Source organism: Pelophylax lessonae, assembly GCF_965119305.1.
Source record: "Pelophylax lessonae genome assembly, chromosome: 11".
NCBI classification, from domain to species: Eukaryota; Metazoa; Chordata; class Amphibia; order Anura; family Ranidae; genus Pelophylax; species Pelophylax lessonae.
The window spans coordinates 14318758-14342406 of record NC_138778.1 but is presented as its reverse complement, the minus strand read 5'-3'; the positions used below and the strand labels follow the sequence as shown (position 1 = coordinate 14342406).

Genomic DNA, 23649 nt, shown 5'->3' with positions numbered 1-23649 from the left:
TTTTAATAATATAATCCTTAAAGGCGGGCTAACATTATAACAATGTGTCCATAATGTTTATCTGTCTTTTTTTGGGCAGATCTCTTTTGAGAAAAAAAAAAAAAAATAGTTAACCTTGGGTTGAAATAAGAATCTGAATTTCAGAAAGTCCCAGCAAAACAAGGGGCCCATTTCAAAATGATTCATTTTGATGCATTTGCATGAAACAAACCTCCGTCGTGGGACTTGTACAATCTAACGCATAATTTAGGGAAAACCGAAAACAAATTCATTGAGTTTAGAAACTATGAAGTAGCTGGGAAAAAAAATTGTTTAGCGAACATCGTGAAACCTCAAATTTCCCTGGAGGCTCAGAACCCGCCAACATTCTGTCAATGTAATTGTTATAACAGTGCTGCAGAACCATAAGGTTAATCCCATATGGCTTTTCCTCCTTAATCTTCAAGCCGTACGCATATGCAGAGACAAGTTCAGCTGTGAAATTCTTCCTGCAAAAACAACTTTTCTTTTTGTAAGCTTTGCACTGGGATAGTTTATTTGTATATTGTTCTAAGGGCGGTTGAATATTGGCCCCACCCAACTCATAACCATTATTGTCATATGATTATTTTTCTGAAAAGTAAAACCAAAATATGCCATTTGATGTATACAGAGAAAGCGGCTCCATGTTATTAGGTTCACAGTCATGAAGACTTTGATATTGCCCCTTGAACCCAAATACCAAGATGTTTTTGGGCCTGCAGACCTTGGTTAAGAATTCTTTGGTGTTGTTCCATGCACCCAAAGACTGAGATGTTATTGGACCTACAGACCTTGGTTGAGAATTCTTTGGTGTTGCTCAATGACCTAAAAGACCGAGATGTTATTGGACCTACACAACACAGTCATGACTACTGTCCATTAAACCCATCCACTGAAATACTATTGGGCTAACAGACCATATTCATGAATGCTTTGGTGTTGTACCTTTGAACCCAAAGACCGAGATTCTATTGGGCCTACAGAACATAGTCATGAATGCTTTGGTGTTGTCATTGAACCCAAAGACCAAGATGCTATTGGATTTACAGACCATAGTTATAATGCTTGGCGTTCTCTCTTGAACCCAAAGACTGAGATGCTATTGGACCCTAGAGACCATAGTTATAAATGCTTTGATGATGTTGCTTAGACCCAAAGACCAAGATTCTTTTGGGAATACATGAAGACTTTGATATTGCCCCTTGAACCTAAATACCAAGATGTTTTGGGGCCTACAGACCTTGGTTAATAATTCTTTGGTGTTGTCCCATGAACCCAAAGACCGAGATGTTATTGGACCTACACACCACAGTCATCACTACTGTCTATTAAACCCATCCACTGAAATGCTATTGGGCTAACAGACCATATTCATGAATGCTTTGGTGTTGTACCTTTGAATCCAAAGACCGAGATTCTATTGGGCCTACAGAACATAGTCATGAATGCTTTGGTGTTGTTAATTTAACCCAAAGACGAAGATGCTATAGAACTTACAGACCATAATTATAACGCTTGGCGTTCTCTCTTGAACCCAAAGACTGAGATGCTATTGGACCCTAGAGACCATAGTCATAAATGCTTTAAAGATGTTGCTTAGACCCAAAGACCAAGATTCTTTTGGAAATACAGACCTGAATGTTTTGGTGTTGCCCCTTGAATGCAAAGACCAAGAGTCTGTTGGGCCTACAGACCATAGTCATAAATGCTTTGGCATTGTCCCTTGAACCCAAACACTGAGATGCTATTGGGCCTACAGAACATAGTCATGAATGTTTTGGTGTTGTTCATTGAACCAAAAGACCAAGATGCTATTGGACTTACAGACCATAGTTATAATGCTTGGTGTTCTCTCTTGAACCCAAAGACCGAGATGCTATTGGACCCTCGAGACCATAGTAATAAATGCTTTGATGATGTTTGGGAATACAGACCTGAATGTTTTGGTGTTGCACCTTGAATGCAAAGACCGAGAGACTATTTGGCCTACAGACCATAGTCATGAATGCTTTGGCATTGTCACTTGAACAAAAACACCAAGATGCTATTGGGTCTACAGACAATAGTCATAAATGTTTGAAAACAAAAACCTTTTTTTTTTCTTGGTTGGGATTTTTAGGCACAGCATACAACTATTTCTGAAACTTTGTGTTAAAGATATGTACAATGTTTATTATGTTGTTTATATTTTAAACACAAAATTTCTGATATAGTTGTACCTAAAAAATCCAAACCGAGAAAAAAAAAGGTTTTTGTTTGTACATGTATGAATAAGGTAATGTAATTACCAAGACTAGACTATTAACTGTAGTCATGAATGCTTTGGTGGTGTTCCTTGAAGGCTATTGGGCTTACAGACCATAGTCATGAATGTTTTGGCGTTTTCCCTTGAACCCAAAGACCGAGTTGCTATTGGGTCTACAGACCATAATATTTAATGCTTTGATGTTGTCCTTTAGACCCAAAGACCAAGATGCTATTGAACCCACAGACCATAGTATTTAATGCTTTGATGTTGTCCCTTAGACCCAAAGACCAAGATGCTATTGGGCATATAAACCATAGTCCTGAATGCTTTGATGTTGTCCCTTAGGCCCAAAGACCAAGATGCTATTGAACCTACAGACCATAGTCTGTGCTTTGGCGCTGTCCCTTAAATCCAAAGCTTGAGGTTATATTGGGTCTACAGACAATAGTCATGAATGCTTTGATGTTATTCCTTGAAGGCAAAGACTGAGAGGCTATTGGGCTTACAGACCATAGTCATAAATGTTTTGGCATTGTCCCTTGAACCCAAGGACCGAGTTGCTATTGGGTCTACAGACCATAGTATTTAATGATTTGATGTTGTCCTTTAGACCCAAAGACCAAGATGCTATTGAACCCACAGACCATAGTATTTAATGCTTTGATGTTGTCCCTTAGACACAAAGACCAAGATGCTATTGAACCCACAGACCATAGTATTTAATGCTTTGATGTTGTCCCTTAGACCCAAAAACCAAGATTCTATTGGACATATAAACCATAGGCCTGAATGCTTTGATGTTGTCCCTTAGGCCCAAAGACCAAGATGCTATTGAACCTACAGACCATAGTCTGTGCTTTGGCGTTGTCCCTTAAATCCAAAGCTCGAGGTCCTATTGGGTCTACAGACAATAGTCATGAATGCTTTGATGTTGTCCCTTAAACCCAAAGACCGAGACGCTATTGGGCAATGCAGACCATAGTCACAAAAGCTTTTTTATTGTCCTTTGGAATGAAACACAAAGAAATGGTCTATACACAAAACATCTTGATAGTTTTTACTAATAGTTGAAGACAGTATATATATGTATGTATTTTGTATCTTATTTCTGAACTACATATCGTAATGCTTTACTTACCTTGTTGGACAGGTGGATGACCTGAAAGCCAAACTGGCAGCACAGGAGGTGGAGCTAAAGCAGAAGAACGAGGATGCTGATAAACTGATCCAGGTGGTTGGGGTAGAGACCGAGAAAGTGGGTAAGGAGAAAGCCATAGCAGACGAGGAAGAGAAGAAGGTTGCTGTGATTGCCGAGGAAGTAGGAAGGAAGCAAAAGGACTGTGAAACAGACTTGGCCAAAGCAGAACCAGCTTTAATAGCAGCACAGGAAGCTCTGAACACCCTCAATAAGGTACTAATGACAAAGGAATTCTGTCTTCTGCTCTATGGCTGCATTGTCTCTGTCATGTACTTATATTTAGACCGCCAAAATTTTATCATTTTATTCAGGGCTTTTTTTCAGCTGGAACTTGGTGGAACTCAGTACCACCACCTCTGGCTCAGTTCCTCTGCTCCCTGCTCACCACTATCACTTGTAAACACAGATGTCCAACTTCTGTGTTTATCAGTGACAGCTTGTCTCCCAACGGCTCCCACATATCTGATCTCCTTAGCGGCTCCTACAGAGTGCAGGATGGAGAAAGGGATATGAAGGGGCCTGGGGTGCAGTGCAGATTCCAAAACTGCAAATGGATGATCTCCCTGCAAGTGAGAGAGGCAGAGCCCCCTACAATGTGTCGGGAGGTAATAGAACCAGCTGGGTACTTCAGCTTAATACAGCAACACAAGTAAGACATGTGGAAGATGGTGGAGCTTCTAAGGAGGGAGGGAGAAGATGGAGCAATGGAAGGGGGGTTGCATGCAGAGGTCAGAGCTGAAGAGGGGTGAAAGTGAGATGTGGATAGGGGATGCAGAGGTAAACAGCCGTGGAAGAAGGCAAAGGGCACCCCTAAACTCTGCACAATGTACGTAGCACGCCCTCTGAACTCCGCACTACAACCCCCCAACTCAGAACTCTTTGACTACACCATTTAATGTGGTTTTGAGGGTATGTGGGGGGGGGGGGGTGTTGGGGGGGGGGGGTCGTGGTTGAGTTCCTGCACCTATTCTCTGAGAAAAAAGGCCCTGATTTTATTTATACAGCACTTCATATTTTATAATACTTTTGTAGCAGGGTGTAATGTAGGCATGCAAGCATTGTTAGGAAGAAAAAACATAATAAGGAACCATAGATATGAGGGATCTGTTTGTCTGAGTTGTGGAACAGAAGGTATGAGGGTCCTGCTCATTATAGCTTACTCCTAATAGGCATGGAAGGCTTTAGGGTCCTGCTCATTACAGCTTACATCCCATACAGAACAGGAGGTATGAGATTCTTGCTTGTTAACCACTTTACCACCGGAGGATTATGCTGTCTTACGTCCAGGCCACTTTTTGCGATTCGGCACTGTGCAACTTTAACTGACAATTGCGCGGTCGTGCGATGCTGTACCCAAACGAAAAATTACGTCCTTTTTTCCCCACAAACAGAGCTTTCTTTTGGTGGTACTTGATCACCTGTGCGATTTTTACTTTTTGCGCTATAAACAAAAAAAGAGTGTAAATTTTGAAAAAACAACAATATTTTTCACATTTTTTTTATATGAAATTCCCCCCCCCCCCCCCCCAAAAAATGTAAAAATCTAAATTTTTTTAAATTTTTGGCCAATTTGTTTTCTGCTACCTATGTTTGGTAAAAAAAAAATCACAATAAGCGTATTTTGATTGGTTTGCGCAAAAGTTATTGCGTTTACTAACTAAGGGAAAGATTTATGTCATTTTTGGTGTTTTTATTTTTAACGAGTAATGGCGGTGATCTGTGATTTTTTTTTTGCGGGACTGCGACATTGCGGCGGACAGATCGGACCCTTGACTGACATTTTTGACACTTTGGGGGTACCAGTGACATTACTACAGTAATCAGTGCTATAAATATGCACTGTTACTGTAAAAATGGCACTGGCAGGGAAGGGGTTAATTTTATTGGAGAGGGAGGGGTTAATGTATGCCTGGTGCTTACTAACATGTGTGGGGGGAGGGGACTGAGTGACACAGGGACAGATCGCATGTTCAGCTATGCTGAACCCTGCAATCTGACCCTGCCTGTCACTTAAGAGATCCGCCCGCTTTGTTTACACAAGCGGGCGGATCTCCAAATTCGATTCCCCGACGATCGGGGGAAGAGCAGCGGCGATCGCCGCTGCCCCTCCCCTGGCCCGACTTCCGCTGTGACTGAATACAGCGGGAGCGAGCCTCCGGCGGCGGGCGAGCGCCGCCCACAAGGGGAGGAGTCCAGCGACGTAGGTCTACGTCGCTGGACGGGAACGAGCCACTGTGCCGCAGTAGAGGCACAGTGAGCGGGGCTAAAGTGGTTAAAGAATAAGATCAGATGACAAGTCAGTATTACCCTTTCACCCATATTGACTCCTGGAATCTTTTGAACATGATTGTTTTGTACCCAAATTTTAAAAAGCAAGATATGAACTTTCTCCTATTTTGACCTTTCAGACCAATCTGACAGAACTGAAGTCATTTGGCTCCCCGCCCTCAGCTGTCACCAACGTGACCGCAGCCGTTATGGTCCTCACAGCCCCAGGAGGTAGGATCCCCAAGGACAGGAGCTGGAAGGCGGCCAGGGTGGTCATGGGAAAAGTCGACGGCTTCCTGGACTCTCTGGTCCACTTCAATAAAGAGAATATTCACGAAAACTGCATGAAGGCAATTCAGCCATACCTGCAGGACCCGGAGTTCAACCCAGAGTTCATCTCAGCCAAGTCTTTGGCCGCCTCCGGCCTGTGCTCCTGGGTCATCAACATCGTCAAGTTCTATGAAGTCTTCTGTGAGGTGGAGCCAAAACGCCAAGCCTTAAGCAAGGCCAATGCGGACCTGGCAGCGGCAGAGGAGAAGCTGGCCACTATTAAGGCCAAAATTGCTGTAAGTGACCTTTAACATACTGTAAATTCACTTTATGGGTAAGTCCTTCATAATCATATCGGACTGATGTGGCTGGCAGAGGGGAAAGGCAACATTGCCTGCATGCTTGTTGGCAACCTAAGTATAACTGACTAAACCAGATTGTTTGAAACTCTCCTGAATGAGAGGGCGCAGTACCGGGAAAAGGTCATTGAGCACCCAGGGCAAAGATGCCAAACTGCGCCCCCCATTCACTTAGGGTTAGTGTCAGGGTGCCCCCCTTCCCTGCAATAAACCATTGCGCCCAGGGCAGCCGCCTCTCCGGCCCACCCCTTGTCCCTGCCCTGAGAAGGTGCGTCCCTTTTTTTTACCCTGCAGCCTTGCTAGTCTGATCTCTCAGCTTTCCAGGTCTGTTTCAGCAGTTTTTACCCTCTGTTAGTTTTATTTGGAAGATATGAAAACCTGCATATTTAATGCCTCTTTTTTTCCATAGCTAAGAAGAAATTACATAGAATACAATGTTTTTTTTTTTTTTTTTTTTTTTTAGTCCTGAACATAAAAAATGTACAGCATTTACAGATCTCTATATTTTTTAGCTAGGTCTGGATCATCTTCTTTGGGGCGTTTGGCATCCTTTGGATCCATTAAATATTATGTTATACTTGTGTGTTTCTCTTTTCAGCAACTGAATGAAAACCTGGCGAAACTGACAGCAAAATTCGAGAAAGCCACCGCAGACAAGCTGAAATGTCAGCAGGAAGCTGACGCTACCGCCCTGACCATCAACCTGGCCAACCGCCTGGTGAGTCTGTCACTGCATTACGCAACTGTCGCTGCATGAACGCCATTGTTGAAGGCTGAGACATGGCACCATAGGGTTCTGCAGCCACCATACATATTAGGGATCGACCAATTATCGGCAAAGCCTATATATATCGGGGGCCGATATGCACTTTCCCCGATATATCAGAATCGGCCCCTGAGGTTACCGATATTGCCGATATTTTTGGACAGTGTTTGTGCCGGAGTGATACCTGCAGCTAGAGGCATCACCCCGGTACCGGCGTCCATAGCCGACGGTCGGCTGTCTTGTAATGACAACCAATGCGGTTGAGAAGCCGCTCGGCTGTCATAACAAGGAGCGGGAGGGGACGTTGCCCCCCCCCCCTTCCCTTACGCCGCCTTCCGCGGCTTGCCTGGGTCTCCCGTCCCACCGGAAGACCCGGGCAACCAGCCTGCACGGCCGCCGAAGGCCCGATCAAAGCCGCATTTGGCTCTGATCGGGTCTCCATGCAAAAACCTGGAAGTGAGGTCATGACGTCACTTCCAGGTACTCTGCACCGAATTAAAAAAAAAAAATGACAGCATTCAAAACAGCCAATTTTGGCGTTTTGAATGCTTTTAAGTGCAGAGGAGGGGTTTGGGGTCTTTTAGACCCCCAGATCCCTCCACAAGAGTACTTGTAAAGAAAAAAAAAAACTAATTTTTAATGTACCAAAATATCAGCCCATATCGGCCAATACCGATATTCAATGGCCAGAATATTGTATCAGCATCGGCAAAATAAAATCAATATCGGTTGATCACTAATACATATCACAGACATTGTACCAAACTGACCCATTAGAATCTATGTCCAAGATGGATGGCATATACCTAACCTTTCCCTCCTCAGCAGGAATCTCTTCTTATGACTATTCACTCTCCCTACCAGACAGGTGACCTGTCCCTGCACTACCCACATGCAATATGTATGCCAAGCCTGGAAGCCAGGACCTTAAATAGGCTCTGCCTGACCCAAGATGGCTGCCAGAGTCACATGGGAAGGCAGCATCCAATCGGCAGCTACAGGAGGAAAAAGGAGGACAGTGATTTCGCTACATGCTGCCCCCCCAGGTGTACAGGGGAGCCGCACAGGCCCCCATGGGGCCCGGTTGCAATTGCAACCCCTGTAGTTACGCCCCTGGTTGCCCTCAAAGGGACGGTTGTATCTCTAAGACTAGATGTCGAGAGCACCTCACCCCCCCCCCCCTTAGATCAGATATAAAGAGCCCTCCCATCACCATCAAAAGTCAAGAGACCCGACCCTCCCTTACATCATATTGTACACTCCTTACCTTGTGCTGCTGCTGGGAAGAAGCTGGGGCAGATCTGGGAGGCAGAAAATGCAGGGTCTGGAGGAGGACTAGAGGAGGGCTGAAGTCTGCTGAACACTGAGACAAGGGGAGGCAAGAAACAAAGGGGTGCTGTGGCTGCATAAAGAGACACAGGATCTGTAGGAGGAGTTCTTTCCTTTTCTCTGCTGCTTATTGTTGAGACAGGAGGGCAGAGATGAGCCTCTCCATGGCTGTATTATGGGGTACCGCAGCTGCAGGCATAAAATAGCCTGGAGGGCCAAAGTCGGCCCATGGGCCATGTGTTTAGAGCTGCTGTTAGAAATCATGGGGCCCCGTACAGCCTACCTGGCAGGCCCCCCCCCCCTAAAAAAACACTATAATCATTATTAGCAGACACAAACGTAACAGAGAACCCGTGTGTATTAGCTCCTTTATAATATATATTTTCTTACATTTTATAAAACAAAATGTATAATTTTTTTAACGTTAAACATTTTTACAATTTTTTTAAATTCTTTATTACAATATTATTATTATTATTATTATTATTAATAATAAATATGAAATTAAATATTAAAAAAATAATACATTTAATAAATATTAAATTAAATATAAAAAAATATATTGAAATTATTATTATTATTATTTTTTTGTTATTTTGTTTTTTTCATTTTGTTATTTTTTACAGGACAGGGAAGCCTCTAGCGCTGCGTGGGCAGCACACTGCAAAAGGGGGGGGGGGCACAGTGAAAAAGGGGCATGCGGGTGGGGGGGGGGGATCAGAAGCAGGCAGAACAGGGAGGGGGATCAGTACCGGAGTTAACAATGCGATGTCCTGTGTCTGTGTCACTCTCCGCAGCTGCTGAAAGCTGGCAAGAGGGGGACTTTCAGCTGCTGCGGAGAGCCTTCTGTAATTGTCCCTTCGCCCCGCTGCACCGATTCTCCGTACTGGTGGGGCCCCCCCCCTGTGTTCCCGGGCCCCTTATAGGAGGACTGGTGGTCTGCCCCTATCAGCGGCCCTGCTTGTGTGCTAAGGTCATCGCTCAGGAGAAATGTGAGATCACATGGCTTTGTTTATATTTCGCAAAAAATGCACACATGGCTTTGTTTATATTTTGCAAAAAATGGCCTCATCATGAAGGGGAGTAAATCTTCCGGAGCTGAAGTGGTTAATGTAAAAAATGTAAAATAAAAAAAAAAAAAAGAAAGAAAAAGTTTGCTATGCGGTTTATGGGAACGGTGTCGGGAGTAGGTTTAGTGGAGCGATGAGGACTGCTGTTCCATAGGTGTGATAGTCTGCAGCCGCGTCCTCATTACATATGGCACAATATGCAGTTTACACCTCACACCTGTCCTTGGCGCCGCTGTAATATGCGTCTTTGTCACACGCGGTAGCCTCATGCCGTTTTTCATTACCGCCATGAATTAACAGTGGCGTTTTGTGCGGAAGCCCCTGAGGACTGCTGTCCCTTTTCATGCAGCCGAGCGCGTCAGCCATATTGTCTTATGGAAATCTCTTCATTCGCCTTTTCCTTCAGCAGGACAGTTATTAATGGAGACCTAAAGGATGAATCCATCATCGTCCCCCCCTGAAATTTGTCATAATATGTCGCTGTAACTTATTTTCTGCTCCGTATGTAATTATCTTTTTTTTTTTTTCTCCAACCTTGGTCAGTTTTTTCCTGGTCTGGGTGCCTTTACCCTATACATAGCATCACATGTGTGTGCTGGAGGCATATAAAACCTTTCATTTAACCACTTTGCCCCCTTAATGACCAGGCCATATTTTATGATTCCGCACTGCGTTACTTTATCGGACAATTGCGCGGTCGTGCGACGCTGTACCTAAATAAAATTGATGTCATTTTTTTTCCCCACAAATAGAGCTTTCTTTTGGTGGTATTTGATCACCTGTGCGATTTTTTTTTTTTTTTTTTTGCGCTATAAACAAAAAATTTGTGACAATTGTGAAAAAAAAAAAATATATATATTTTTCACATTCTGCTATATAACATTCCCCCCCCCAAAAAAAAAAATGTAAAAATCAACATTTTTTAACATTTTAGGCCAATTTGTTTTCTGCTACATATTTTTGGTAAAAAAAAATCGCAATAAGGGTATTTTGATTGGTTTGAGCAAAAAAGTTATCACGTCTACAAACTAGGGAAAGAATTTTTTTTTTTTTTTTTTTACTAGTAATGGCGGCGATCTGCAATTTTTAGCGGGACATTGCGACGGACAGATCGGACCCCTAACTGACATTTTTGACACTTTTGGGGGGACCAGTGACATTACTACAGTAATCAGTGCTAAAAATCTGCACTGTTACTGTAATAATGACACTGGCAGGGAAGGGGTTAACATTATGGGTGATCAAGGGGTTAAATATGTACCTAGGGAAGTGATTCTAACTGTGGGGGGGCGTGGCTTGTGAAATGACCATAGAGACCTGTGATCCTATATAGAAGGATCACAGGCGCTCTGTGATCATTCCAGGGAGAGGAACGGTCAGCTGTGTTTACAACAGCCGACCTTCCTTCTCTCTCAGCAGGGAACGATGACCCTGACCCATGCATCGTCTTCCCCGCTGCCGAGTGGGGGCGGGAGCGTGCCGCCAGCGGCGCATGCTCACTCCCTAGCTCAGTGATGGCGAACCTTGGCACCCCAGATGTTTAGGAAATACATTTCCCATGATGCTCATGCACTCTGCAGTGTAGCTGAGCTTCATGGGAAATGTAGTTTCTAAACATCTGGGGTGCCAAGGTTCGCCATCACTGCCCTAGCTGCAGGTGTGGGACCGACGTATACCTACAATGATTTGCGCAGCAGAGCCACATTGTCGCAGTAAAGGAGGCCGCAGGCAGCGGCCGGTCGGGAAGCGGTTAATATATTTCTTAGTAGCCACAAAGGATATAAATCCACTTTGTGTTCTCCAAATACCTTTGCAAACTCAGATATCACCATGTAAAAGTAGCAATTACATCATCCCTGTGCTGTACATAGCCTGTGCAAAGAGCAAAGCTGTGGCCCAGCAGGCTCCACCCACCACCGTCTGTCTGCGGTGGCTTCACAAGGGTTGGTGTCACCCAGTGCAATAAAACATGGTGTCACCCCCCCCCCCCCAAATCATTTTTTCCCCATTTTCCTGCAGCCCCTTCTTCAAATATAATTACCCTCCCCTACACAATTATAATTTCCCTGTAGCCCCTCCCCTTTAGTTTTAATTCACCTGCACCCCACAATCTACATTGCATACAATTCCCCTGCACCCCCCTCCCCCAGGAGAGTCCCTCACCTCTCCCCCAACTGCCATCCAGCAGTCCAGCTCCATCTAGTAAACAGCCGCCCATTACTAAGACAACAGGGATCGCGCGCTGCATGATGACGTCACTACATCCGGTAGGAGGAGGGAGCCAGACTTGTCCTGCAACAGGGCGAGGGGAGGCAGGGCGGACAGAGAACCGACCATTCATGTCCTCCCTCCTCAGAGGTCACCACCCCTCCTCTGGTGTTGTCACCTCATTCCAGTCATAGCCTAGAAACCTGCTGCTGCAGGGACACCTAGGAGATCCCTCCCCTCACAGGACCAGGAAATGAGAAATCTCCACATTGGGGACACACTGAGACAAATTTCCTGGTGTGCTGTCTATTATTAGTGATGGAGTTGTGGACAATGTATATGGTGAAAGACACATGCTGGACTGGAGTCAGGGCCCCTCACACACACACATACACATACAGTGAGGTCCATAAATATTGGGACATCAACACAATTCTAATCTTTTTGGCTCTATACACCACCACAATGGATTTGAAATGAAACAAACAAGATGTGCTTTAACTGCAGACTTTCAGCTTTAATTTGAAGATTGTATACGTGCCTCCCACTTTTTAAGGGATCAAACGTAATGGGACAATTGGCTGCTCAGCTGTTCCATGGCCAGGTGTGTGTTATTCCCTCTTTTTCCCATTTACAAGGAGCAGATAAAAGGTCCAGAGTTCATTTCAAGTGTGCTATTTGCATTTGGAATCTGTTGCGGTCAACTCTCAATATGAGATCCAAAGAGCTGTCACTATCAGTGAAGCAAGCCATCATTAGGCTGCAAAAACAAAACAAACCAATCAGAGAGATAGAAAAAACATTAGGTGTGGCCAAATCAACTGTTTGTAACATCCTTAAAAAGAAAGAATGCACCGGTGAGCTCAACAACAAAAAAGACCCGGAAGACCACGGAAAACAACTGTGGAGGATGACCAAAGAATTCTATCCCTGGTGAAGAAAACACCCTTCACAACAGTTGGCCAGATCAAGAACGCTCTCCAGGAGGTAGGTGTATGTGTGTCAGATCAGGAACACTCTCCAGGAGGTAGGTGTATGTGTGTCAAAGTCAACAATCAAGAGAAGACTTCATCAGAGTGAATACAGAGGGTTCACCACAAGATGTAAACCATTGGTGAGCCTCAAAAACAGGAAGACCAGATTAGAGTTTGCCAAACAACATCTAAAAAAGCCTTCACAGTTCTGAAACATCCTATGGACAGATGAGACCAAGATCAACTTGTACCAGAGTGATGGGAAGAGAAGAGTATGGAGAAGGAAAGGAACTGCTCATGATCCAAAGCATACCACCTCATCAGTGAAGCATGGTGGTGGTAGTGTCATGTATGTATGGCTGCCAATGGAACTGGTTCTCTTGTATTTATTGATGATGTGACTGCTGACAAAAGCAGCAGGATGAATTCTGAAGTGTTCCGGGCAATATTATCTGCTCATATTCAGCCAAATGCTTCAGAACTCATTGGACGGCGCTTCACAGTGCAGATGGACAATGACCCGAAGCATACTGCGAAAGCAACCAAAGAGTTTTTTAAGGGAAAGAAGTGGAATGTTATGCAATGGCCAGGTCAGTCACCTGACCTGAATCCGATTGAGCATGCATTTCACTTGCTGAAGATAAAACTGAAGGGAAAATGCCCCAAGAACAAGCAGGAACTGAAGACACTTGCAGTAGAGGCCTGGCAGAGCATCACCAGGGATGAAACCCAGCGTCTGGTGATGTCTATGCGTTCCAGACTTCAGGCTGTAATTGACTGCAAAGGATTTGCAACCAAATATTAAAAAGTGAAAGTTTGATTTATGATTGTTAATCTGTCCCATTACTTTTGGTCCCTTAAAAAGTGGGAGGCGCATATACAAACTGTTGTAATTCCTACACCGTTCACCTGATTTGGATTTAAATACCCTCAAATTAAAGCTGAAAGTCTGCAGTTAAAGCAAATCTTGTTTGTTTAATTTCAAATCCATTGTGGTGGTGTATAGAGCCAAAAAGATTAGAATTGTGTGCATGTCCCAATATTAATGGACCTGACTGTAGTACATACAAGAGGCCCCTTACAAACACACACCTATAAATCTACTTGATGGTGTCACCCCCTATGGCGGGTGTCATCCAAGTGCGGTATATACCCCCATAGCGATGCCGGTGGCTATCTGCAGAAAACTACAATAGGGGGCGGAGACGAGACCAGTCACCCTGCACAAGGAGAGACAGCAGCAGTGAGCGGTCTTTATTACAGGAAGTCTCACACTGGACGACTGCACAGATCTGGAAGACACATGACAAATGTATTTAGACAATATTTGCTTATTCTAGAGTTCACCTTCCAAATAAATTGGTGGAGGAGGGATTATGGTGTGGGGGGGTTGTTTTTCAGGGGTTGGTTCCTTAGTTCCAGTGAAGAAAACTCTTAAGGCATCAGCATACCAAGATATTTTGGACAATTTTATGCTCCTAGCTTTGTGGGAACAGTTTGGGGTGGAGATTCTTGACCAGCCTGACCTCAACCCTATGAAACACATTTTGGATGAATAAGAGCAGAGACTGTGAGCCAGGCCTTCTCTCCAACATCAGTGACTGACCTCACAAATGAGCTTCTGGAATAATGGTGAAACATTCCCATAGACTCTCCTAAACATTGTGGACAGCCTTCCCAGAAGAGTTGAAGCTGTTATAGCTGCAAAGGGTGGGCCAACTCAATATTGAACCCTACGGACTAAGACTGGGATGCCATTAAAGTTCATGTGTGTGTAAAGCCAAGCGTCCCAATACTTATGACAATATAGTGTAAATTTAGGCTGTGAAAAGACACAGGAGGGCGCAAACACCCAGTGCATTACCACCACCAAATTTTATGAAATACAAGAGCCAAAAACATACTCAAAGGTACAAGCATTTCAAAACTCAACTCCTGCTGTAGGCAATTCCATAGATGCTGCGGTTTTAAAGCTGAAGTGTTTCGGGGGACATTGCCCCCTTTTTCAGAGCTCAGAGGAAGGGGGCATGTCCCCTGAAACACGTCAACTTTCCAACTGCAGTAACTACGGCATCGCCTAAAGCTGGAATTGAGCTTTAAATGCTTGTACTTTCTCATGTTTGTATGTTTTTGGCTCTTGATGGTGGTAATGCACTAGGTGTTTGCACCCTCCTGTGTCTTTTCACAGTTTTATCTAGAGTTTCCCCGCTTCAGTAGGGCAGCATCAGATTGAGCACTATGTGTTCACCTTTGGATGTAGGACGGAGTGAGTGCTGAAGTTGTTAGTATGGTCTTGTGGACAAGATGTATTTAAGCTGGCCAACTGCCCAAAGTGGCTATGGGTAAATATCACCCCGTCTGCCTTTATTAGAACTGCCCTGCCCTACCTTGGCCTGCCCTGCCCTACCCTACCCTACCCTGCCCTGCCTTGCCCTTCCCTGCCCTGCCCTACCCTACCCTACCCTGCCCTTCCCTAGCCTGCCCTGCCCTACCCTACCCTGCCCTGCCTTGCCTTGCCTTGCCCTACCCTACCCTGCCCTACCCTAGCCTGCCCTGTCCTGCCCTACTCTACCCTACCCTGCCCTACCCTGCCCTTCCCTACCCTGGCCTGGAATAAATTTTGAGCACACATATAGCTAGAAAAAAAAAAGGTCATTCTGTCAGTGTATGGTAGCAGAAGAATCTCCCCTCAGCTCCAAAGATAAGAACATTCCCTTCTTTCAGGTAGACCAAATGTGATAGAATGCTTGGCCAACACCTGTAAACTACCATTTCTCTTTTCTAGGTTGGAGGTCTTGCATCAGAAAACGTCCGATGGGCCGAATCGGTGAGAAATTTCAAGCTCCAGGAAAGCACCCTTTGTGGCGATGTCCTGCTCATCACCGCCTTTGTGTCTTACCTCGGCTACTTCACCAAGAAGTACAGACAGGACCTCATGGATAAAACCTGGAAACCCTACCTGGGAGAGCTGAAAGTAAGTACCGGATTTACAGCCACTCTGCAGCACGGAGTGGACATCATGCCTGGGATTTAGCACTTTACTCAAAAGAGGGACCAGCTGACATTTCTTCTGAAATGCCATTGGCTCTAGGTGGTCTCCATCCAGTTTAAACCAAGGACACTTGGATGGGCAGGATTAGCACAGAAGGGAATGGACTAGGCCAGAGGTCTCCAAACTCTGGCCCGTGAGACAGTTGTGGTTCTTTGCTTGCCTTTGTCTGGCCTATGAGGCACTACTACTTCCACTGATAGAAGGCACTATTCCCTCTACTTATTCCTCCCATTGACACCAATGATGGGGCACTATTCCTCCCACTGATACCAATAATGGCGCACTATTCCTCCACTGACACCAATGATGAGGCACTATTCCTTCCACTGACACTAAAGATGGGGCACTATTCCTTCCACTGACACTAAAGATGGGGCGCTATTCCTTCCACTGACACTAACGATGGGGCGCTATTCCTCCCACTGACACAAATGATGGGGCACTATTCCTCCCACTGACACCAACAATGGGGCACTATTCCTCCCACTGACACCAATGATGGGGCACTATTCCTCCCACTGACACCAATGATGGGGCACTATTCCTCCCACTGACACCAACAATGGGGCACTATTCCTCCACTTATAGAAGGCACTATTCCTTCTACTTATTCCTCCCATTGACACCAATGATGGGGCACTATTCCTTCCAATGATACCAATAAGGGGGCACTAATCCTCCCACTGATACCAATGATGGGGCACTATTCCTCCTACTAAAACCAGTGATGGGGCACTATTCCTCCCACTGATACCAATGGTGGGGCACTAATCCTCCCACTGATACCAATGATGAGGCACTATTCCTCCCACTAAAACCAGTGATGGGGCACTATTCCTCCCACTAAAACCAGTGATGGGGCACTATTCCTCCCACTAAAACCAGTGATGGGGCACAATTCCTTCTACTGATACCAATGATGGGGCACTATTCCTCCCACTGACACCAATGATGGGACACTATTCCTCCCACTGATACCAATGATGGGACACTATTTCTCTGACTAAGATCAATGATGTCATTTCTTTTACTCTCACTGACCACCAGGCCTATGGAATTGCTTACTCCCACCGATGCCAGGGAATTTTCTACTCCCACTGGCTTCAGTCCAGCGCCTCTAAATGGCAAAAAATCGCAAAAAAATGGCCTGGTCATTAACCGCTTCCCGACCACCTGCCGCCTTTTTATTGTGGCAGGGTGGCTCTCCTGCGCAAACCGACGTAGACCTACGTCAGTCGCACGCGGGAAGCTAGGGGGCGCGCTCCCACTCGGCAGATTGCTGCCTGACACCCGTGATTGCTCCCCGCTGAGGGAGAAGGACGGTCGGATGTTGTAAACACATCTGACCATTCTTCTCTCTGGAATGATCACAGAGCTCATGTGATCCTTCTATATAGGATCACAGGTCTCTATGGTCATTTCACAAGCCACTTCCCCCCCACAGTTAGAATCACTCCCCTAGGCTTACATTTAACCCCTTGATCACCCACAGGGTTAACCCCTTCCCTGCCAGTGTCATTATCACAGTTACAGTGCATATTTTTAGCACTGATTACTGTAGTAATGTCACTGGTCCCCCCAAAAGTGTCAAAAATGTCAGTTAGGGGTCCGATCTGTCCGTCGCAATGTCGCAGTCCTGCAAAAAATCGCAGATCGCCGCCATTACTAGTTATACATATGCACTGTTACTGTAAAAATTACACTGGAGGGAAGGGGTTAACTTTATTGGAGAGGGAGGGGTTAAGTGTGTCCCTAGGGGGCGTGTTTCTAACTGTCATTGGATGTGGCTGTGTGTGTAACAGCACAGATAAACGATCCTACATGGCAGAACCGTATGATCTGTGCTGTTACACAGGGGAGAATGACAGGCGGCTTTGTTTACACAAGCTGCCTGCCTTTCTCCCTCTCCACCAGACGATCGCGAGTGACCGGCGGACATCGGGTCCGCCGGTCACACGCGCGGGCTTCTTAGGGTACGAGCGTGGGCGGTAGCGTGCCTCCGGCGGCTTGCGCTTGTCCCCTATTGGCTCCCAGGCTAGTGACGTACCGGTACGTCACTTTGCCTGGGAGGGGCTGACTGCCGCCGTATAAAAAAAAACAATAAAAATGACATAAATCTTTCCCTTAGTTATTAAACGCAATAACTTTTGCGCAAACCAATCAAAATACGCTTATTGCGATTTTTTTTTTTTTTTTTTACCAAAAATATGTAGCAGAAAACAAATTGGCCTAAAATGTTAAAAAAATTAGATTTTTACATTTTTTTTTTTTGAGGAATTTCATATAAAAAAAATGTGAAAAATATTGTTATTTTTGCAAATTTGTCACTTTTTTTGTTTATAGCTCATGATCAAAAAATCGCACAGGTGATCAATTACCACCAAAAGAAAGCTCTGTTTGTGGGAAAAAAAGGACGTCAATTTTATTTGGGTACAGCGTCACACGACCGCGCAATTGTCAGTTAAAGTAACTCAGTGCCAAATTGCAAAATTGGGCTTGGTCAGGAAGGGGGGCAAATGCTTCTGTCTTAAAGTGGTTAAAGGGGGGAAAATCTTCCGGTCCAGAAGTGGTTAACAAATCACCGGTTACATAGTTACATAGTTAGTGAGGTTGAAAAAAGACATCAGTCCATCCAGTTCAACCTATGATGTGTGTGTGTGATTGCTGTTAACCGTACATTGTATACCCCTGTGTGTTGTACATTGTATACCCCTGTATGTTGTACATTGTATACCCCTGTATGTTGTACATTGTATACCCCTGTATGTTGTACATTGTATAACCCTGTATGTTGTACATTGTATACCCCTGTATGTTGTACATTGTATACCCCTGTATGTTGTACATTGTATACCCCTGTATGTTGTACATTGTATACCCCTGTGTGTTGTACATTGTATACCCCTGTATGTTGTACATTGTATACCCCTGTATGTTGTACATTGTATACCCCTGTATGTTGTACATTGTATACCCCTGTATGTTGTACATTGTATACCCCTGTATGTTGTGGTCTTTAAGGTGCCCATCTAATAGTTTTTTGAAACTATCGATGCTCCCTGCTGATACCACTGCTTGTGGAAGAGAATTCCACATCCTTACTGCTCTGACCCCTTACGTATTTTAAGGTTAAACCGTTTTTCCTCTAGTTTTATGCAGAGTGCCATAATGCGATAAGACTCTGGCTTTGTATCTGAGGAAGAATATGCAGCTGGAGGGAATGATGACATATTCATGTATATATTGCCCTTAGTACACTGCCCTTAGTACACTGCCCTTAGTACACTGCCCTTAGTACATTGCCCTTAGTACATTGCCACCTCCACCTACGATCTGCAAAATGTCACATTATAACGACTCGCTCCCGTGCAATGTCTGAACAAAAGGCTGAGGATGGAAATTCAGCTTTCCTATGTAGAGAGCCGTGTGTGGCCGCTTCTGGCATATTTGCCGTCCTGACGGCATTTATAAGAGTGTAGAAGGCAGCGGGGCTCCCGGATAATGCGTTCCCTGCGAGGGCCATGCTGGGACAGAGGCGTGCGTGCCGCACATCACCGGAGACTTCGGAGCCGCTGTTATTGGTTGATTATTCATGAGAGGCATAAAACGAAGCAGAGGAGGAGGAATCTGCAAGAGGCTCTCTGCCGGGGGGCTACAAGGCGATTGCATTAATCAAATCTAGCCGAGAAACTTTTACTGTGAACTGGAATTTACTCTTTAATCAACTTGGCTGTGAGACCCAAAGCTTGGCCTCGTTATCATAAGGCAAACAGCCAAAGTGCAATTTCACCTTCCTAATAGAAGAGACGTTCTGCTATGTGCAGGAGGACTGATTACTCCGAGAGACCAGCACCTTCCCACCCGGAAATACTCAGATCCTTCCTCTATAACTCTCCTCTCCTGAAATACTCTGCACTGCTAGAGGACTCTGCTCCTTCCTCTATAACTCTCCTCTCCTGAAATAAATACTCTGCACTGCTAGAGGACTCTGCTCCTTCCTCTATAACTCTCCTCTCCTGAAATAAATACTCTGCACTGCTAGAGGACTCTGCTCCTTCCTCTATAACTCTCCTCTCCTGAAATACTCTGCACTGCTGGATGACTCTGCTCCTTCTTTTATCTAACTCTTACCATTTATTTCCTCTCCAGGTCCCCATACCAGTAACGCCATCTTTGGACCCCCTAACCATGCTGACTGATGATGCAGATGTAGCAACCTGGCAGAACGAGGGTCTTCCGGCTGACCGCATGTCTACAGAGAACGCCACCATCCTGACCAGCTGCGAGCGCTGGCCTCTGATGGTCGATCCACAACTACAAGGCATCAAGTGGATCAAGAACAAATATGGGGAGAATCTCTGCGTAATCCGAATTGGGCAGCGGGGGTAAGTGGGAGGGGTTTGGGGTTGGCGGCCCTGATCACATGTACTCCTTGTCAGAGCTGTAGGGGACAGGCAAAAGATTGTCCCCATTACCTTTAGATTGTAAGCTCTTGTGGTCAGGGCTTCCTATGCACATCATATTCTTATAAGTTGTTTATTTTTTTTTGTTTCCCTCAAGGCTTTACAATATGTGGGAGGCAGGGCCGGGACAAGTGGTGGGTAGAAGGGATGGCCTTCCCTGGGTGCAAGGGCTGCTCCAAGTTCAAATCCCCCCCCCCCCCAAAAAAAATCAACCCCTCCTAGTACAAATCCTCTACCCCTCAAATTTCCCCTCCGAGCTCAAATCTTCTCCCCCGTACTCCAAAACTCCCCTCCCAGCACAAATCCCCACCCCAATCCACCCTCCTAGTACTAATACTCTACCCCTCAAATTTCCCCTCCGAGCACAAATCTTCTCCCCCGTACTCCAAAGCTCCCCTCCCAGCACAAATGCCCACCCCAATCCACCCTCCTAGTACAAATCCTCTACCCCTCAAATTTCCCCTCCGAGCACAAATCTCCCCCCCCCCCCCCCACTCCAAAGCTCCCCTCCGAGCACAAATGCCCACCCCAATCCACCCACCTAGTACAAATCTCTCCCCCATAAGTTACCCCTCCTTCCAGTACAAATCTGCCCCCCCTGCTGAAATCCCCTCTACCCAGCACAAATCTTCCCCCCCCCCCCATCCTCCCCCAGCTTGATTCCTCTCTCTCTATATATGCCCCCCTCAACAAAAAATGTTACCCTCCTAGCACTAATCCTCTACCCCTCAAATTTCCCAGCCCCCCCCAAAAAAAACCTTCCCTCTACCATATTACTTATATAGCACAACCCCCCCCCCTCCCCCTCCTAGTACAAATCCTCAACCCTTTAAATTTCCCCTCCGAGCACAAATCTTCTCCCCCCACTCCAAAGCTCCCCTCCCAGCACAAATCCCCACCCCAATCCACCCTCCTAGTACAAATCCCCCCCCATAAGTTCCCCCTCCTTTCAGTACAAATCAGCCCCCCCCTGCTGAAATCCCCCCCCCCACCCAGCACAAATCTTTGCTCTCCCCATCCTTCCCCAGCTTGATTCCTCTCTCTCTACATATGCCCCCCTCAACAAAAAATGTTACCCTCCTAGCACTAATCCTCTACCCCTCAAATTTCCCACCCCCCCCAAAAAAAATCAACCCCTCCTAGTACAAATCCTCTACCCCTCAAATTTCCCCTCCGAGCTCAAATCTTCTCCCCCGTACTCCAAAACTCCCCTCCCAGCAGAAATCCCCACCCCAATCCACCCTCCTAGTACTAATACTCTACCCCTCAAATTTCCCCTCCGAGCACAAATCTTCTCCCCCGTACTCCAAAGCTCCCCTCCCAGCACAAATGCCCACCCCAATCCACCCTCCTAGTACAAATCCTCTACCCCTCAAATTTCCCCTCCGAGCACAAATCTCCCCCCCCCCACTCCAAAGCTCCCCTCCGAGCACAAATGCCCACCCCAATCCACCCACCTAGTACAAATCTCTCCCCCATAAGTTACCCCTCCTTCCAGTACAAATCTGCCCCCCCTGCTGAAATCCCCTCCACCCAGCACAAATCTTCCCCCCCCCATCCTCCCCCAGCTTGATTCCTCTCTCTCTATATATGCCCCCCTCAACAAAAAATGTTACCCTCCTAGCACTAATCCTCTACCCCTCAAATTTCCCAGCCCCCCCAAAAAAACCTTCCCTCTACCATATTACTTATATAGCACAACCCCCCCCCTCCCCCTCCTAGTACAAATCCTCAACCCTTTAAATTTCCCCTCCGAGCACAAATCTTCTCCCCCCACTCCAAAGCTCCCCTCCCAGCACAAATCCCCACCCCAATCCACCCTCCTAGTACAAATCCCCCCCCATAAGTTCCCCCTCCTTTCAGTACAAATCAGCCCCCCCTGCTGAAATCCCCCCCCCCCCCCCACCCAGCACAAATCTTTGCTCTCCCCATCCTTCCCCAGCTTGATTCCTCTCTCTCTACATATGCCCCCCTCAACAAAAAATGTTACCCTCCTAGCACTAATCCTCTACCCCTCAAATTTCCCACCCCCCCAAAAAAAAACTTCCCTCTACCATATTACTTTATAGACCAACTCCCCCCCCCCCCCAGCACAAATCCTCTTCCCCTATCCCCCTCCCAACACAAATCACCACTCCTAGCACAACTCCCTAAATGTGCCCTCCTTTCTCAACACAAATCCCTCCCCCCATAAGTTCCCCCTCCTTCCAGAACAAATCTGCCCCCCCGCCCTGCTGAAATCCCTCCCCACCCAGCACAAATCTTTACCCCCCCCCATCCTACCCCAGCTTGATTCCTCTCTCTCTACCTATGCCCCCCTCAACAAAAAATGTTACCCTCCTAGCACTAATCCTCTACCCCTCAAACCCCCCCCCCAAAAAAAAACCTTCCCTCTACCATATTACTTATATAGCACAACCCCCCCCCCTCGCCTAGTACAAATCCTCAACCCTTTAAATCTCCCCTCCGAGCACAAATCTTCTCCCCCCACCCACTCCAAAGCTCCCCTCCCAGCACAAATCCCCAACTCAATCCACCCTCCTAGTACAAATCCCTCCCCCCATAAGTTCCCCCATCTTCCAGTACAAATCTGCCCCCCCTGCTGAAATCCCCCCCAGCCACCCAGCACAAAACTTTGCTTCCCCATCCTCCCCAGCTTGATTCCTCTCTCCCTACATATGCCCCCCCCCCCTCAGATGATACCACAGTGCCCAGGGCAGCCCCCCCCCCCCCCCGTCCGCCCCTTGTCCCAGTCCTGGCTGGAACACCCTTAGTGTTAACCACGAAGCCACCATGCCGCCGCCATCTGAAACTGCTTCTCGTTTATGCATTTTCTTTTTCTGGGAACGCCTTGAAATGTAACCTCGTTGGGGATTCTCAGACTTTTATTTCTCTCCTTATTCCCCTTTTGCAGGTATCTGGATACGTTGGAGAGAGCTCTGAGCGGAGGAGACGTGGTCCTTATAGAGAACCTGGAGGAGAGCGTAGATCCGGTCCTAGGACCTTTACTGGGCAGAGAAACCATCAAGAAAGGAAGGTAAAGCATTGCTAGAACCCATCACTGATTCTTCTCCTACAGCTTTGTGGTCGTCCCCACCAAGAAGGATCCGAGACCGATATGCAAACTAAGGATGCATTGATATATCGGCCGCCGAAAATTCTATGACTTTGACGCGACTTGAAGCAATGCCTGTGTAATCTTGAGGGCTATGGACCTCAAGTCGCATCAAAGTCGCACCAACTATCAGGTCGCACCAACTATCAGGTCGCACAACTATCAGGTCGCACAAGCATGAATGGGGCCTAAGGGTTTCACTGATGCAGTTTTGACGCCAAAGCGTTACCAATTCTTCCAAAATTTGCAACAAAGTGACAAAATACTTGCCAGCCCAGCCATACGCCGAATAAAACTGACTTTTGGCA

General features: G+C 46.1%; 1 protein-coding gene across 1 annotated transcript in view; it reads left to right on the top strand.

Annotated features, from left to right (window-relative positions):
• Positions 1–23649, top strand: part of DNAH9 (dynein axonemal heavy chain 9) — a 346411-nt gene that overhangs the window by 246963 nt on the left and 75799 nt on the right. The window contains exons 49-54 of the mRNA XM_082272319.1: positions 3420–3680; positions 5876–6301; positions 6963–7082; positions 15497–15685; positions 19913–20148; positions 23141–23263. Coding sequence (XP_082128445.1) covers positions 3420–3680; positions 5876–6301; positions 6963–7082; positions 15497–15685; positions 19913–20148; positions 23141–23263 — 1355 coding nt within the window. The remainder of the gene's footprint in view (positions 1–3419; positions 3681–5875; positions 6302–6962; positions 7083–15496; positions 15686–19912; positions 20149–23140; positions 23264–23649) is intronic.